Source organism: Chelon labrosus, assembly GCF_963514085.1.
Source record: "Chelon labrosus genome assembly, chromosome: 12".
NCBI lineage: Eukaryota > Metazoa > Chordata > Actinopteri > Mugiliformes > Mugilidae > Chelon > Chelon labrosus.
The window spans coordinates 28,513,121-28,531,736 of record NC_140345.1 but is presented as its reverse complement, the minus strand read 5'-3'; the positions used below and the strand labels follow the sequence as shown (position 1 = coordinate 28,531,736).

At 41.0% G+C, this 18,616-nt stretch overlaps 2 protein-coding genes across 2 annotated transcripts; one reads left to right on the top strand and one right to left on the bottom strand.

Moving 5' to 3' along the window:
* Window positions 1-7,859: 7,859 nt before the first annotated feature.
* LOC311496516 (natural killer cells antigen CD94-like) lies at window positions 7,860-11,357 on the top strand. The gene is made up of 4 exons (XM_084556402.1): window positions 7,860-8,122; window positions 9,900-10,063; window positions 10,159-10,274; window positions 10,848-11,357. Exons 1-4 carry the CDS (start codon window positions 7,969-7,971, stop codon window positions 10,990-10,992), a joined length of 579 nt encoding a protein of 192 aa, XP_084412528.1. The 5' UTR covers window positions 7,860-7,968; the 3' UTR covers window positions 10,993-11,357.
* A 918-nt stretch (window positions 11,358-12,275) lies between these two features.
* gpatch4 (G patch domain containing 4) lies at window positions 12,276-17,967 on the bottom strand. Its single transcript, XM_084557021.1, has 8 exons — window positions 17,849-17,967; window positions 15,952-16,030; window positions 15,800-15,873; window positions 15,621-15,713; window positions 15,342-15,452; window positions 15,061-15,200; window positions 14,107-14,157; window positions 12,276-14,020 (listed from the first exon to the last, which is right to left on the bottom strand). The coding sequence occupies exons 2-8, from the start codon at window positions 16,028-16,030 to the stop codon at window positions 13,372-13,374; spliced, it is 1,197 nt and encodes a 398-aa protein (XP_084413147.1). The 5' UTR covers window positions 17,849-17,967; the 3' UTR covers window positions 12,276-13,371.
* Between the last annotated feature and the right edge of the window lie 649 nt (window positions 17,968-18,616).

The following is an 18,616-nucleotide window of genomic DNA, read 5'->3' as shown; positions in this document are numbered from 1 at the left end:
ACAACAAAGTTATTTACAACTATTTTTTATACTCTACGAACCGAAGTACTAACCAACATCGTTTAAGTTAGCCAGCGTAGTCAGCTGGGATATCAGAGAAAGACCCAATCTCTTCGACGGATCAAGAAATCAAGAAGCTGTTGCCATAGCAACGACATCAAGAAGACGTGACGATCCGACTTCTTTCTTCAAACACAAAGACATTGCCAAGTGTCATCTGCCTTTGACTGAACACCTACAACGCTCTCAAGCAAAGCTGGGTGTTGGAGTTGCAGACCAAGCAACAAGTCCTATCTACCGGTCCAAGAGAGACCTGCATCAGCTGTGCCGCTTCGTCACCATCTCGTCACTCCGACGCTCCGCCATCACCGACGCCGAGAAGACTCTACAAAAGTAGGCTTGAATCGTTCCTACCGCTTAAGACAAAGAGTTGGTGTCACTACTTTGAAACTCCCTACTAACATCTTTTAGAGAAGATTGATTAGAGTAGGTATCAAATCTATTCCCTTTAGTTTAGGACTTAAACATCTCCATCTCTCACCATCGCTCCAGAAATTAATTATTTCATACCTTATTATATTCGTTTTATTTGATTACACTCCTATATTCTATTAGTCCCTCATTTATTCATAGTTGTCACTTTATTAAATAAATATTTGTTCACACTTAAGAAGTTGTTTGTGATGTTATTTTACGGCAGAGAATGACTGGTACAAATTGTAGTAAAGGATTCACTCCTTCAGATATGCAAATTATTTAATTGAGACTGATAAATTGATTTAAACCGTGTTCTTCCTACGATAACAGGAGGTGGTGCCCTAACGAGACAATTTAAAGGTGTAGACTACCCTACAGAGTTGACCTACCTGGTTCAAAGAATTGAGGTTTTCCTCGGATGTGCCAATACATTGCAGAAGCAGACATGGTGCAGACAATACAGACACCTCCGTCATTGTTTGAGGGGAAGAGGAAGAGGAACCTTCAGTTCCCCATCAGTACATATTTGTTCAACTGAACGAGAGGACTGCACCGACTTTGGTTAAACAAAATTACAACTTTAAAAACGTATGGCTAAACTCAGGTGAACCAGTTCTTCAGGTCAGGACTCAGCATTCCACGTACCCCTGAAGGACAAGGGACACAGACATCTGTCTAAAAAACATTTCGCCTCAAGTCTGGAGAGTTTCTTACCTTCTCACCTTCTCACTGAGGGATGAAAAGGTTCATCTGAATAACATCCTCTAATTAAAGGTGAGTATCTGGTCTTTACTAGGGATGGCTCGATACAACTTTTTCATGTCCGATACCGATACCGATACTGTAACTTGGGGTATCTGCCGATACCGATATCAATCCGATACCTTCGTTTCTCCTCTGTTAAGTTGTTAATAATACATATAGTTTGTATAGATGTACTTTGCTTAATATAGACATCTAAAAACACCATGGTCAAACTGTGCAACAAATATTCTGCTCCCCTAAGGGAAGAAATAAAATAGCCCACGATGTGCCTCAAGCCATAAGCTCTTTATTTAAACTTCAAATCAGTGTAAACAGCAAACTTGAATGTTTCTTCTTTCACGTGTAACCTCTGGGGTTGAACTGTATGTAAAACACCCATATCAAACTAGATATAATGGACTGAGTTTCAATGTTCCATTGAAGACTATAAGACAGGGGTGCCCACACTTTTTTGGCTTGCAAGCTGCTTTTACAATGACCAAGTCAAAGTGACCTACCTATCCTAAGTCATATTAATTGTTGCTACAGCAAATATAAAGTAAAATAAATAAAGATGAACGTTGTCTTGCTGTTTGTTTTGGAGGTGCAACAGATATTTTTTAAGCCTGACTAACATCTAAAACATTTTATTTTTTCCAATGGCACGGGATCTACCCGATCGCGATCGACGTAATGGGCACCCCTGCTATAGGACATATAGCTGCTTTAAGTGACTGCTAACTTTAAATAACTGTCACAAACACTTGCGTCCAGTGCTGCTGCCACCCCTTGAGACACTCGTGTTGCACAAGTTGCATTCGTTTTACTTTTCTCTTCCTTGCGTGCAAAGTAACTCCACATGATAAGAGCACTAGGCTAATTCACTGTCACAAGGTTCTGTTTACACACGCTTGCGGCAGCTGCTCTCTGTTTATGGCATGTCGCGCAAAATTAAGTTGAGCATTTGGGCTTAGGTATCGGATCGGACGGGCTATAGTTATTTTTTCCGATGTTCGATCCTGAAATTTTGACCAATATCGGATCGAGCCATCCCTAGTGTTTACCGACACTAGTTATGTGAATATCAGGTGGGCACCACCCACAGATGTTCCTAATAAATAAAACAAAAAAACAAACGTCCCACCAGTGATTTAGAGCTGAAGACCTGGAGGAAACGTCTTCAAGTTCAATTTAATTTTTGTTTCTGCTCTGCTTTTAGATTCGTAAAGATGGAGGAAGAAGTCGATTATTCTACAGTGGTTTTTATAGACGCTCCACCTTCAAAGGGTAAGAGACTCCTACTTTATTATTCACTAGAATCCTATAAGGGTCCCGTGTGGTCAAGAATCCAGACAACAAATAGCAAAGAGGTTTTTTTTTTTTATCTATATATGCATGTTAAAGACATGTTGAGCTTAAACCTGTCTTCAGATTTAGAAGCTTTGTGAAACCCAATCTTCAGTGAGCACAGCCTGAGCAGCAGACGTTGGACATTCACGTCTTATTAAAGGAGAGAGGGCAGAGTTTAGATTCCAGGATGGACGGTGACTGATCAGAAAGTCAACAAAACAGAAACACATTTCTCTTCATGTGTGAGAACATGAAATACATTCAGAAGATAGACGTGACACCTGACCCCCCTTCAACAATCAACACAGCGGTCGTTCATCGTGAATCTGTTCATTCATCTGTATCTCAACATTTTCTTGTATCGTTCTTGTCGTCTAGAGAAAAAAGAAGAGCCGGCGATTTATTCTGAAGTCAAATACAAAGAGTCTGTAGCTGCTGCGACTGCTCCAGAGAAAAAAGAAGAGCCGGCGATTTATTCTAATGTCCAATCCAAAGAGTCTGTAGCTGCTGCGACTGCTCCAGAGAAAAAAGAAGAGCCGGCGATTTATTCTAATGCCCAATCCAAAGAGTCTGTAGCTGCTGTGACTGCTCCAGAGAAAAAAGAAGAGCCGGCGATTTATTCTAATGCCCAATCCAAAGAGTCTGTAGCTGCTGCGACTGCTCCAGAGAAAAAAGAAGAGCCTGCGATTTATTCTGAAGCTAAACCTAAAAAGTCTTCAGCTACTGCACCAAGTAAGTCCCATCAGAACATCCCTCTATCAGTTAAACTGAGACATAAACTCACTCAGTCTTACTGACTTTTATTGCTTCTCTTTGCTCTTGATTTCATTGCTCATGTTTTATTTTATTATTTATAATAATGGATGGTGAAGATAGACTAATTTACAGTATTTAATACATTTTTTTGTTTTGTTTTTAACTGACAAACATTAAAAAAAATTAAGATAACACACATTTTTTTTTTCTGTAGTGAAGGTTTTCCCCAAATATATGAAATAATAAAATCTTAAAATAAAAAATAAAGAAGAAACATTAAAAATAACATATTTAAAAAAAAAAAAAAAAAAAAAATATTTTAAACAATAAAACAGAATACATTTTTCTGTAATGAAGGCTTCCTCCCAGAAGATTATAAAAATAATAAAATCTTATAAATAATTTTATATATTTACTGACACACGACTGCACACCAACGGATACCTCCAACCTATTCATCAAGTCTGCAGACGACACAACTGTGGTGGGTCTCATCAGCAACGGAGACGAGACCAACTACAGGAGCTACAGCTATGTGCTGCAGAGACAACAATCCCTCTCTGAATGTGGAAAAGACAAAAGAGATTGTTGTGGACTTCAGGAGAGCGCACACCCAGCATGTGCACGTCACAGAGGACCTCTCCTGGACGACCAACACCGCATTACTGGTAAAGAAGGATCAAAAGCTTCTACCTCCTCTGCAAACTGAGGAAAGCTAGAGCACCGGCCCACATCATGTGCACCTTCTACAGAGGCACCATCAAGAGCATCCAGTCTAGCTGCATCACCGTGTGGTACGGCGCCTGCATCGTGTCCTGCCGTAAGATCCTACAGCGCATAGCTGGAGCAGCTGAGGAGATAATCAGTGACTCTTCCTTACCTCCAGGACATTTATAATATCCGTATCACCTGTGAAGCCCTCAGCATTGCACAACTTCCTCAGTCTGATGCCATCAGGGAGGAGACCAGGACCAGCAGACTCAAGGACAGCTTCATCCACTTCATCCGCATTTCATCCCTTTTGGACCTGCCCAGCTCAGAGGATGCACCAGCCGCTTTATGACTTCATGTCTATTGTCATGTGCCTTAGTTTTTATTTTTATTCTATTTTGTTTATACACATTGTAGGTATGTGTGTGTGTGTGTGTGTGTGTGTGTGTGTGTGTGTGTATATCAGGGATCACATTAAATGAATATTTTCCATCATTGACCGTTTTTTTAAAACTGTGACGGAAAAATCTGAAGGCCATCTGCCATTTTGACAGATTGCAATTCACACCCTGACCACTTGGTGGCGAGTGACGTTATTAATTGTCTCTTGTCTCTAATCGTCGTTTGTATTCCAAACATCACGAAACTTTTGTCAGTGCACGATTTCCTTTTACACCGATTACACTGATTCACACGTCAGTGCTCGGCTAACCACAGACATATATACAATATATATGTATATATGTGTCTGTCTATGCGGCTAACGGCTACCAGAATGGAGGAATCGAATGAAAGCACGTTGCTAGGACTGAAGGAAGGCAAATTTTATTTTAAAAAACTACCTGATGAGAGCCTTGATAAAAGCGGAGTTTTGTGCAAATTGTGCAAAAAACCTGCAGAGCAAGCCTGAAGGCCACGGTGGCAGGAAGAAACTTTGAGCAGAACCTTAAGCTCATATGGAGGAACCCATCTGCCTAAGGCCAGCCGGGTAGAGACAGAAAAAGAGAGAGAAGAGAGAAGATAGGAGGAAGGAGATAAACGTACATCTGTCATAGATACATCCATCTGACTAAAGTGTAAATGTGGGATCTGATGATACAAATACAACACACAGCTGATGATGTTACATGACAGTTTGGGAATGTAAGAGGAATCATAGGCAGGTTGGAGAATTGTTCAATCAGGTAGGAGTGGAGAACTGCAGGAGGCCATGAAGACTGGGCAGGATGATGAGACCACGACAACAGATGTAGTATAGAGCTCTACAGGAAACGCACAACTCCAGGCCAGAGATACTCACAAGAAGATGGCCCAGAGTGCTCCTACTACCACGGAGACCACCCTCACCTTGACCTTCCACATCTGTTCCAGCTGTTCTTTCAACCCTTGGTACTTTTCAACCTTTTCCTTCTTTCTGTTGTTGGCATCTGCTGGTATCACCACATCTATCACCACCGTCTTCTTCTACTCTTTGTCTACCACCACTACATATACAGTGGCTTGCAAAAGTATTCATACCCCTTGAACTTTTCCACATTTTGTCACATTACGACCACAAACATGAATATATTTTGTTGGAATTTTATGTGAAAGACCAACACAATGCGGCACACAATTGAAGTACAAAGAAAATTATACATGATTTTATTTATTTTTTACAAATAAAAAACTGAAAAGTGCGTTGTGCAAAAGTATTCAGCCCCCCTGAGCCAATACTTTGTGGAACCGCCTTTTGCTGCAATTACAGCTGCAAGACTTTTGAGGTATGTCTCTACCAGCCTTGCACACCTAGAGGCTGCAGATTTTGTCCATTCTTCTTTGCAAAACACCTCAGTCAGCTCATAGAGATGGAGAGCATTTGTGAACGGCTGTTTTCAGATTTTGCTACAGATTCTCGATTGGACTTAGGTCTGGACTTTGACTGGGCCGTTCTAACACATGAATATGTTTTGTTTTAAACCATTCCATTGTTGCCCTGGCTTTATGTTTAGGGTCGTTGTCCTCCTGAAAGGTGAACCTCCGCCCCACTCTCTAGTCTTTTGCAGACTCCAACAGGTTTTCTTCCAAGATTGCTCTGTATTTGGCTCCATCCATCTTCCCATCAACTCTGACTATCTTCCCTGTCCCTGCCAAAGAGAAGCACCCCCAGAACATGATGCTGCCACCACCATGTTTGACGGGGGGATGGTGTATTCAGAGTGATATGCAGTGTTAGTTTTCCGGCACACATAACGTTTTGCATTTAGGCCAAAAAGTTCAATTTTGGGCTCATCTGACCAGAGCACCTTCTTCCAGATGTTTGCTGTGTCCCCCACATAGCTTCTGGCAAACTGCAAACGGCACTTCTTGTGGTTTTCTTTTAACAATGGCTTTCTTCTTGCCACTCTTCTGTAAGGGCCAGATTTGTGCAGTGCACGACCAATAGTTGTCCTGTGAACAGATTCTCCCACCTGAGCTGTGGACCTCTGCAGTTTGTCCAGAGTCACCATGGGCCTCTTGGCTGCATCTCTGATCAATGCTCTCCTTGTTCAGCCTGTAAGTTTAGGTGGACAGCTGTGTCTTGGTAGGTTTGCAGTTGTGCCATAGTCTTTCCATTTCTGGATGATGGATTGAACAGTGCTCCGTGAGATGTTCAAAGCTTGGGAAACCTTTTTTATAGCCTAACCCTGCTTTAAACTTCTCCGCAACTTTATCCCTAACCTGTCTGGTGTGTTCCTTGGACTTCATGATGCTGTTTTCTCCCCAATATTCTCTATACAAACCTCTGAGGCCATCACAGAACAACTGTGTTTGTACTGAGATTAGATTATACACAGGTGGACTCTATTTAGTCATTAGGTCAACATTCGATTATTCAGCAATCATCAGGTGACTTCTGAAGGCAATTGGTTGCACTCAGAGAAAAGGGGGCTGAATACTTTTGCACACCACACTTTTCAGTTTTTTATTTGTAAAAAAAAAATTAAATCATGTATAATTTTCTTTGTTCTTCACAATTGTGTGCCACTCTGTGTCAGTCTTTCTCATAAAATTCCAATAAAATACATTCATGTTTGTGGCCGTAATGTGACAAAATGTGGAAAAGTTCAAGGGGTATGAATACTTTTGCAAGCCACTGTATATATACATACATATATATATATATATATATATATATATATATATATACACTTTCTATTTTAATCTCATATTTGTTGCTGTTGTTCCACAAGTTGCTGCACTGTAGGCCTTTGAGGAAAGAAATTTCAATCCTGTGAATGTATGACACGTCAGAACTGACAATAAGGCTGACTTTGAATGTGACTAAACAAAGAAGAAACATTAAAAATTATACATTTAAAAACCAAGAAACCAAGTGTTTTATTTTAAATATTTTTTAAATAGAATAAAACAGAACATTTTCTTCTGTGGTGAACTTTCCGTATGACCACAACTAAAGTCAGTTTTCTCATGAAGCAGACGGTAAAGCAGCTGCACACTGTCACATCCGCCTGCTGCTGCTGCTGTGTTTGGGGATACTCTGCATCCTCCTCGTGGTGGCAGTCATCGTCATCGTTGTCCACAGTGAGTTAACCTCTAAACACTAAATAAATTCTAGCTGCTAACCCTTACTGTATGCCACTTTAAGACAAATCCAACCAGTCTGCCTGAGATTTATTGGTATTCTACTTTATATCATGTAATCATTATTTTCAGTGAGCAATAATTATTAATTATTTATTAAAGTTTCTGCTGACTACATGAACCTAAATGATATCTATAGATCTATAAAACTAGTCAAGACATTTTTAACGGTGTTGATAAGGAAATTAGCCTAAAGGAGTAAATGTGAACTCACCTGATGTATGATCTCACTAGTCGTCTGTCTCCTCTCATTCAGTCTTCTCACTCACTAAGGAAAAGGACAGGGAGGAAGCAAAGCTAAGTGTCATGACAGCAGAAAATAAGCAGCTGACCTCGCTGATCAGAGACATGGAGAATAAGACTGAGAAGCTGATGAGAGACAGAGACGATCTCAACCACACACTCGGAGTCATCCTCAAATTCAACTCATTCCCAGTGACAGAGTTCTGCTCTGGACCGAGTGAGTACTTTACTGTATTGACCTCACAAGTGATTCTGGAGAAACGGTGTACGCATGTAAAGAATCTGTAAAGATAGTCTCATCTGATGAGGAAGCAGAAGTGAAAAGAAAACCCATAAACTGTAGAAATAATATGGACAACGCGTCTCCACTTCCTCCAAATTCGTTTAAGTAACATAGACGGTATAGACGGTGAAACAGCTGCAGACGCTGTTTTTGGTTCCTATCGGTTTCCTGAATATATATACATTCGTGTGTGAATGTGTAAATGAGAGGCCTCTTCCAATATGGCGGCGATACTGACGTATCGCAATGACGGGCCAACCCGCTCAATGAGGCGTCTATGTATATACACTGCCTGGCCAAAAAACAAGTTGCCACCAAAAAAAAGGTTGTTGGACCTCCTTTATCTCTGATTCCAGCACATTCTCTGTATCATTGTTTCCATAATCTTCTCCAATGTCACCAGATTTATTTCCATCCAGTGTTGCATTCATTTTTCACCAAGATCTTGTATTGATGATGGGAGAGTCTGACCACTGCACAAAGCCTTCTCCAGCACATCCCAAAGATTCTCAATGGGGTTAAGGTCTGGACTCTGTGGTGGCCAATCCATGTGTGAACATGATGTCTCATGCTCCCTGAACCACTCTTTCACAATCTGAGCCCCATGAATCCTGACATTGTCATCTCGGAATATGATCCATTGATGGAATAACCTGGTCATTCAGTATATTCAGGTAGTCAGCTGACCTCATTCTTTGGACACATAATGTTGCTGAACCTAGACCTGAACAACTGCAGCAACCCCAGATCATAGCACTGCCCCCACAGGCTTGTACAGTAGACACTAGGCATGATGGGTGCATCACTTCATCTGCCTCTCTTCTTACCCTGATGCTTCTCCACTATCCTTCCAGTTTTTAATAATGCCTTGGACAGTTCTTAACCCAGTTTTAGTAGTTTCTTCAATCTCCTTAGATGTTTTCTCTGCTTGATGCATGCCAATGATTTGACCCTTCTCAAACAGACTAACATCTTTTCCACGACCACAGGATGTGTCTTTAGACATGGTTGTTGAAGAAATCAGAAGCTACTCATTGCATCAGTTGGGCTTAAGTAACTTGTTGTCAGCTGAAAGATAATCGCAGTAATTATCCAACAGGAGGCTCTTAACTCTTTGGTTAGTTAAATCCAGGTGGAGACTTCTTTTTGGCCAGGCAGTGTAAACTCACAAGATGGCGCCACCCGTATCCCTGGGGAAAAAAGCGTCAATTTGGCCAATGAGAGGAAGTGGAGATGTATCGTCCATATTTATATACAGTCTATGCAAAGTACTGTCAATCATCATGATATCACATCCTGTTTGTATAGCGTCAAACAACTGAAACAACACTTGAACATACACATTTGACCTACCCACTAACATGGAGGAGGTGGGTGTGGCTTTTGAGACGCTGTCATGACGTCCACTTTTTTTACAGTCCATGGTTTGACCTCAGAATAATTAGCCACATTATCAACATTAAAGGATCTGATGTTTAACTCAAAGAAACATCCACCACTCTGAGTCCGTAGTTTCTTGAAGATGTTTAAAGTCTTCATTTTTAAAAGACTAGTGGAGGAGTTGGGGTTTTAAAACTAACGTCTGTAGGTGATAAAGTCAGAAACGTCCACGACTAGAGTCTGTTAACGACCAGATACTGAGCCTTTTTGGATATACCATGACCTGGATGACTGAGAGCTTTAACATTGTCCCATCTCTGCTCATTTCTAGTGGTCACAGACTGTAATCCATGTCAGAAGGATTGGCTTCTGTTCCAGGACAAGTGCTACCTGTTTTACAAAGAAGGTCCTCGGTGGAAGACTTGGCGGCAAAGCAGAGAGATTTGCCAAAATAAGTTTGCAGATCTGGTTATTATCGACAATCAGGAAGAACAGGTGAGCTCTGAAGTCAACGCTGCGGCAAAATGTTTGAGAATTGATGGCAAGACATGAGAATGAACATGACAGCCTTCTTCTATGATGACTTACAGGAATTCATCAGTAATTACACAACGTACTACTTTAACGATAATCACGGATACTGGATTGGGCTGCGGGAAATTAACAACGACTGGGTCTGGATCGATGGACGTAATGACACTCTGGGGTAAGACAAGACATGTTTGACAGGAAAGCCTTTTGTTGAAATGAGAACCACCTCAACACAACATGACGGACAGCTTCCCCTTCCTGTAGCATTCACACCTGTATCTTGGAAGCTTTGAACTTCCTGTCAGACGGCACGAGAAGCAGAGAAAGAGGAAGATGTTTATTTTAATTTTTCAGATTTACTGAACACAAACAACAGAAACACGTACGGGACATCTACATATAATGTCCCATCTAATGTACATATAATGTAATCTGTGTGTGTGTTAGTCGTGTGGGTGGACAGGGAAACTGGTGACTCTAGAAGGTGTACACTGATCAACCACAACATTATGACCACTGACAGGAGAAGTGAATAACATCAACCATCTTGTGACAGTTCAGTGTTCTGCTGGGAAACTTCTGGACCTGGCATTCATTGGTGTGGATGTTACTTAGACATGTAGCACCCACCTAGACCAGATTCCTTCCTAGCCAGCTCCCAGACCCTGAGGAGGGAGTCTATTGTTGTTTAATTGGGAGTAGGAGGAATGTTATTACATGTACTAATGTTCACTTTCTGCATTTGAAGGTACTGGATACCGAATGCGGTTAAAAGGGGTCCATTTGCACTGTTGATCCCAAGGAAGGCTCCCACAGAAAGCTGGACCTATTCAGACAATGCCTTTGAGAACAGATTCGTCTGTGAGATGGAAACCCTGATCAGGTCCAGATAGAGATCCAAGTCTTTGGATGACGTCTTATAAATGCGTTGTGGAAGTGACATTTTTCTTTTTACTGTATTTTAGATACACAGATCAGCCATAACATTACAACCACAGGAATGCATTTAAGGATAATATTTGTTAGCGTGAGCAAGAGAATTTAAATGTTGATGCTGTCGTTGATGTCGTTGATGTCTGAGTAAAATAAATGAAATGAGTTTTTATTTAATCTCTTCCTGGTTATAACCTGGTCTGAACACACCAGGCCGGAGGAAGGGAAGCAGAGCAGAGTGTGCCAACGTGAGACGTAATGAGGTAACTTCACATCTGTTGTAAACCGTTGAGAACAAACCTTTAAGGACGGGAGTGTCCTCGCTGCAGGATTACTTCACCTCTGTCAGTTAAGAAACATCTCAACAGTCTCTTCTAAAGTTTGTACAGTTTTAGCAGCGCTCTGATTGGCTGTCAGGAGGCTAAAGGACCTGTAGATGTTTAATTCTTCTCCAGGAACACATTCATTCAAATATGATTATTTACGACATTATATTTAGAGACGCTTAAAGTACTTTTGTTTAAGCTCTCCTACAGTGACGATGTGCAGGGTTTGATTAACTTTTGGTAATTGGTGAGTAGAAATGATACCAAGAGTCCAGTGTTGAATGTGACTTGGAGTACAATCCTTTAAGAACATGAATGAATGAGATGGGGTCCACCCTGGACAGGTCTCCAGTCTATCACAGGGCTAACACAGAGAGACACTCACACCTACGGCCAATTTAGAATCACCAATGAACCTAACCAGCATGTCTTTGGACGGTGGGAGGAAGCTGGAGAACCTGGAGGGAACCCACACAGACACAGGGAGAACATGCAAACTACACACAGAAAGGAACCAGTCGGCCTGGATTAGAACCCAGAACCTTCTGGCTGTGAGGCATCAGTGCTAACCACCACACCGCTGTGACACTCTGGACAAAATCAACCAAATGAAAATTATCCTGAGGACAGAAATGTTTTTAGTCCAGCTCAGGTTTTGGTTTTCGTCAGTCAAACAAGATTCTTTCATGTAGAACCCAAACCTTCTTCTTCTTCTTCAGTCTTAAACTAGAACCCTGTAAGTGTGAGCTACCAGATCCTTAAACATCCATTCATTAAAACGATGCTAAATGTAACGTCCTGTTAGCTGCTTCTCTTCCCGATTACAGTAAAACCACAAACCACCCTTCCCATGATGCTTCACTTCAGACTCGAGAAATCTTAACAGAATAAAACTATACACACAGCGTATAACAAACTTTTCTAATTCTTTACTTTTTGGTAGAAATCCGAGATTGTGTGTGTCATTATTTTATCTTTGTAAATCTTGGCGTTGTATTTTACAGAGGAGGTCATTGTGCTGGATATAAACAGGAAATGTAAATAAAGAGCATTTGGAAAAAGGAAACCGAGTCGTATTTTATTTGCAGATAAAATTCTGTTTAATTTGAGTTTGTCCATGTTTTCTTTAATAAAAAACAGATTTCATACAATATTCCCATTAAAACATGTGTCACAGCCTGGAGGACAGTTTGAAGGATTTCCCTGCTCTCAGTCTGGAGTCTCTCCGTTGGGAACTGATTCTGCTCAACCAATCAGATCTTTACGTTACGATGGACTGAATTCTTATCAGAATCAGACATTTAGATTTCATTATGGGGCGTGTTTCCACCGATACAGAACCAAAAGAGACCTCAGCACACAACTGGATCGTCCTTCGACCAATCAGAGCCATGAAGAACGTGACATTAAGTGATTCTCGACATATTCTCTAATCACCGTTTGTCCTTTAAAAGCTTTTAAGCCCCGCCCCCATACAATGTGATTGGCCCGGGGTATACTCAGTTCCCAACGGAGAGACTCCAGACCAACTTTTGGAAATATGGCCTGGCTCCCAGGCTAGGAAAGACGACTTCTCTGATTGGTTGGAGGTGTTTTATCTTTGTAGACGTTGAGACACGCTTCATAATGAAACCCAGATCTGAGTCTGACTATCCCAGGCTACACATCTCATATAAAGTTGACAAAACAGGAAACCTGGGATCAATCAGCTGCAACTAAAACATCTATTGGACGTTTAGTCTTAAATTAGGAAGTTTGAGTTTGACTGATTCAGCTTCACACAACCTTAAAGTCTGAAGATGATCAGCTGCTGGTGGTCGACATCAATGGAGTTTTTTTGATTTCTGAAATCGTAGCTGCTCTGATCAGCCTGGACGTCCCGGAACCTGATCAGCCTCCACCTGCAGACTGGAGGAGTCCTTGTTGAAGACATGATCCCACCAGTGGAAGGTGAACTGTGGTTAAAAACATCTGGATCAAAGTCAGTGTTTGTCTCATAACTCACTAACCACACTAATCTTTAGACTTCTTCTTCTTCTTCTTCTTCTTCTTCTTTGGTGGAAGCGTCTCCTCATCGACGCCGTCGCCATCGTCTACGGACGTTTTGTCCTTTTTACACTTTTTCCTTTTCTGCTTCACCGTCGTCTCTGTGACTTCCTCCACCCGAGCGTCGTCTGATTGTCTATCGTTGCTCTCCTCGTCCTCCACAGCGTCGCCGTGACGTTTGGATGATTTCTTCTTCTTCTTCTTCTTCTGTTTTAATGTAGCGTCAGTGTGCAGCTCGGCCGGCGCCTCCAGGTCGTCGCTCTCTGCAGCAGGTGAACGTTCATCTTCCTCCTGCCTCTTCTTCTTCTTCTTGTGTTTCTTCTTTGTCGTCTGATCAGTGTCACAGTTTTCTACATCACTCCTTTCCTCTGCATCATCAGCTTTCCTTTTCTTCTTCTTCTTGAGTTTAACATCCTCTTCATCAGTGGTCCTCTTCTTTTTTGTCTTTTTTCGCTGACTGTCCTCTGTCGTCTCCCTCGTCGTCTCCTCCTGTCTCTCAGCCTGGGAGGTTGGAGGAGCTGCTTGGCTCTTCTTGCCGTACTTGGCCATGAACTCGGCCTCCTGCTGCTCCAGCCTGGCTAGCTTGGCGCTCATGGTCAAGCCGTGCCTGGCTCCTCTAAAAAAAACAACAACAACAACGATTTGAGTTTTTCTCCATTTGTGCTTTGACACTGAAATCTTGCTGCGTTTTCCAAATCTTACTTGTGAGCCGTGCGTCCTCCACAAACCTTCATTAGATCGGCGTCAGAGAGCCTGTCGACAAACCAGAAAGCTGAGATGAGTAAATTTAACTCTTGCACTTTGTAAAATAAAGTCAAACGTAAAAGGTTTTCACTGATGGTAAATTAATCAAAGACACAAATTCACAGGGAGGAGAGGAGGACCGTTTGCAGCTCGTGTCAAGTTGACAATCATTTAATATTATTTGCTGCCTGTCTTCATCTATCTTTATAGATTCTGTATGGTATGCTGAGTGTCTGTTCAATGCTGCTGCAGGAGTGAATACTCCCAGTTAGAGAGGGATGGCTGGATAAATGATCTAAACATCAGGGTGATTGAGAACAGATCTGTCTGTCGTACTTTCATGTAAACCTGGAAACACATTTTAGATCTACAGCTGTGCACATTAATGAATAAAAGTGCTCCAATCTATCGCTCATTAATCATTATTAATAATTTAATCGCCCAACCAAACGACACAAAAGAGTCCTGAGATGATTTCCCTAAATGTGCTCCAGCCCCCAGATACAGGGTCTGCTGTGTGACGTCCTGGCTGCTAGACCGGAGCAGCAGAACGTAGCAGACCCCCCGGGGCCCCACAGACGAGGTAGCACCAACTGGCTCCTTGCATGCTATGTTATTGTGGAGTGAAGTGTTATTTATGTTTGTGGATAGACGCTTGTTTTATTTAAATCAGAAGCAGCCTGAGTTACCTCTGACTAAATCAGAATCTTATTCCAGAGGAAAGAAGGACTATATTTGTTCTGTTCTTACTGGAACCACAATCTGCACATGGAAAAGAGTCCAAATAAGATTTTTTTTTAAGTGGCTTCAGACAGACCATGTGATCTGATGAGACAAATGCTGATCGGTGCACCTATCTCTGCCTATAATGTACCTATAACGAGACGTTTATGATGAAGCTGAAGGTCTTACTTGGTGGTGCTGGACAGATCCAGCTTCTGGTCATCCTCCTCCGCCTCCTTCTCCTCCTCAGAGCTGCTGCTGTCATCTGAGGAGGAGGAGGAGGACGACTTTGGCTCCGGCTGTTCCTGACCAGAGAGGAGTGTAGCGGACTGAAAGAGGAGCCAGAATAAAATCAGACAAATACAGAAACCACAGGACACCCTGAGAAGGCCCATGTCCATTCTCTCACCACAAGGTAGTCATAATGTAATGCCTGATCGGTGTATCTGAGAGACATCTAGACAGAATACCTTGACAAAGCATCCATAAAGTTTGGCTTTAGCCAGCGAGGCCATCCGTGGCCTTTTATTGGAGATCGTGGCCTCCTCTTCCTCCACCGTCTTCTTCAACTTAATTCCGTTCTGTATTCAGGAAACAAACAAATAAATTCTGTGAACGATAAAACCAGCTGAGTGTACTCATTAGCAAGCAAGGAGCTTATTTAATTTATCTGACAAATCAATTCGTTGGAGTTTTTTGTTATATATCTGATATCATAGCTGCTCTGATCAGGCTGGACGTCCCTGTACCTGATCAGCCTCCACCTGCAGACTGGACGAGGCCTTGTTGAAGACATGATCCCACCAGTGGAAGGTGAACTGCTCTCCTTCTTTATGGCCGACCTGACGCAGACAAGAACATGTTAACTTTCCTTTTAGGCTCGTTTTGATCCCGACAGACAGATCAGTGAAAACCAAGCGTCACTCACTCCTCCTTTGTCACATTTCACTTTGACCTTGATGGCCTCTGCTATGCCGTTCTCAGCTCGCCCCAGTCCTTTACCTGAAGAGGCAGAAGACTGAATGAGACACCTGAGGCTGTAGTTCCACCTCAGCATGAAGAAGAATCAAAGAGTGTTACCGTGCTCCCAGCCGTGACGCAGGAGCTGCTGCTCTGCAAACTTCAAGCCTCGACTTTTCTCCTGGACAACTTCAGCCATCTGAACCAAACAAAAAGCAGCAGATTATTACAATTATTCATCTGAAAAAAAAAAATTTAAAACCTTGATAAGCATCACAGGCATTCCGGCAGGACACGTAACTATCTTTAATTTACTTCTAATATACTATATACTGCAGAAGAAGCAGGTATATAAGGTAAACACAGATAACTGCTAAAATACAATTAATTTTGAGATATTTCAGTTTCAATTTGAACGATTTTGAAAGAATAACGTTGTTTGTGGTATTTCTAAAATGTTTTTTCCCTCTGGTTTCTCATCTTTCACGCATCTTCACTTTTGTTCAGCTCTTCTCTTCCGTTATATTTTATAAATCCAGTCATCTTTCATTCCTGACGTTGCTCTCAGAGTTGGAGCTTCTGTCATGTTTTCAAACTCCATCACACGTGGAGTAATCTATTGGCCTGAAGAGGCTTGTTTTGCACGACAACTTTCATGAGACCACAGAAAGATTCCCAATGAAAAATTATGTGTATTTAAAAATGAATCAGAGGATTTTATGAGTCAGTATCAGATCTTTCAAATGAAGATGAATTAGAATCAGAAAATCTATATTTTAAACTCGGCCCTATTCGTCACCTTTTATTTATCAAGACGATAACTTGGAAACATTTCTAACACAAAAGATTCCAGTTTTATACTTTTTAGTTTTAACTGATAATTTAACATCCTGCTGCTCAAACTATTCTATTTCTGCTGCACATCCTAAAACAATAAAGCTGTGATAAATTTACCATTGAAATAACTTAAGTCATAACAGATAACGGATATATTTCATCAGTTTAAAATTCTCAAGTTGGTCAATAACCTTTAACTATAACCAGACTCAGGTAGAAAATATTATTAAGAATGTCTGAATAAATTTAACTGATGACACAAAAATATTTACGTACAAATAAAACCAGTCAGTCAAACTTCAAGCTTGTCTTAAAGACGTAAAGGTCTGGATGACTTTCTACGTCTAAACTCAGAACACCTCAGACACACCATCTAATCAGACAGATATAAAATAAAATAAAATAAAACTGAATTATTGAACCAGTGATAAGCAAATGGAAAAAAATGAACTACAGATGGAGCAATTAGAACAACAACTCACAATAAACAGTTACATGTTTTATCTGAATGATCAATCTGATGTCATGATGACTGGCTCTGGATATTTTTCTATGTATTCTGACATTTAGGTCAAATAATAATTAGCAGATGTTCTGGGAATAAACTAATATCCAAATAAACTGACTGCTTAGCTAAAATGCTTTTACATTACAGCCCTACAAGTCTGCGTTTGGAATATGAAGTGCCCACACATGCCAGTTTATTAGGTACACTAGTGAAATCCATTCTAATCAAACAGTCCTGCACTAAATCCTCCTTCGTGACTGTTTTCATGTTCTGAAAGGTGGTTATTTATCTGGATGATGTAGTTTGTGGTGCTGTTAAACTGGACTGAATTAAACACTCAACTGTTTCCATTATTTAGTCTACCTCACTGACAACAATGTCAAAATAATAGGAACATGTGTCAGTTCAACAGTACAACATACAGCTTTATCTAGCATCGGTTGTGATTATGTCTCATTTTCTTTCACATTGCTGTTGTTGTTTGAAACAGTGAAGTCAAATGTTTCTTCAAGTTTTACTCAAAGAAACATTTGTGTTTATTAGGATTTAACTTGTCTCTGGTCTGTGTTTGACGTTTATGCCACTAAGCTAATGCTAACAGCTAACACATCTTCCGTCGACTGACATTTTATAAATCTACGCTAATGTGACACAAATAAAAACTCCACACACCTTTTAACGATTAAAATGTCTCCACTGAAAAACAGAAAAGAGAAAAAAAGCCTGTAGAGACGCAGAATCAGCAGCTAGCCATGCGGCTTCTTCAGAGAGCCGCCATGACACCGGAAATACGTCACTGTGTGGACGCGTTCTTCTTCTTCTTCTTCTTCTTCTTTGGGGTTTTACGGCAGCCGGCATCCAAAAAGTTGCATTGCTGCCATCTGCAGGACTAGCACCTTAGTGCACTATATTCTGCTATATAGACCAGAATCTATTAAAAATTTGAAAAAACACCGTTTTCCCCTCCTGCTTGACCCTACTTCTAAAATATTTTTCAAAGATACTTCTTTCAATCCCATTTCACGCATTTCTCTGACAAGTTCTTGTCTTTGGAGGACGTAATTTCTACAATAAATCAACACATGTTGTACTGTCTCAGGTTCCTGGCATGAACACAAACCATTCTGATGTTTTCCTAAAATAAATAACGTGCTGTTCAGAAACGTGTGACCAATCCTCATCCTAGAAATAATTACCTGCTCCTTACGTCTCATTCCTTCTCTTTTAAAAACATTAACTGAGTCAGTTACCTTGCTAGATAATGAGAATAGGTGCCTCCCTTTGGTTTCTTGTTCCCAGAGCTGTTGCCATTTTAAAATGGTTTCCTGCCACACAATACTTTTACCCTCAGCCTTGGATAACTTTATGTTGACATCTATGTTTTCCTTTTGAGCAGCTTCCTTAGCCAATTTATCAACTTTTTCATTTGTTACAATTAGA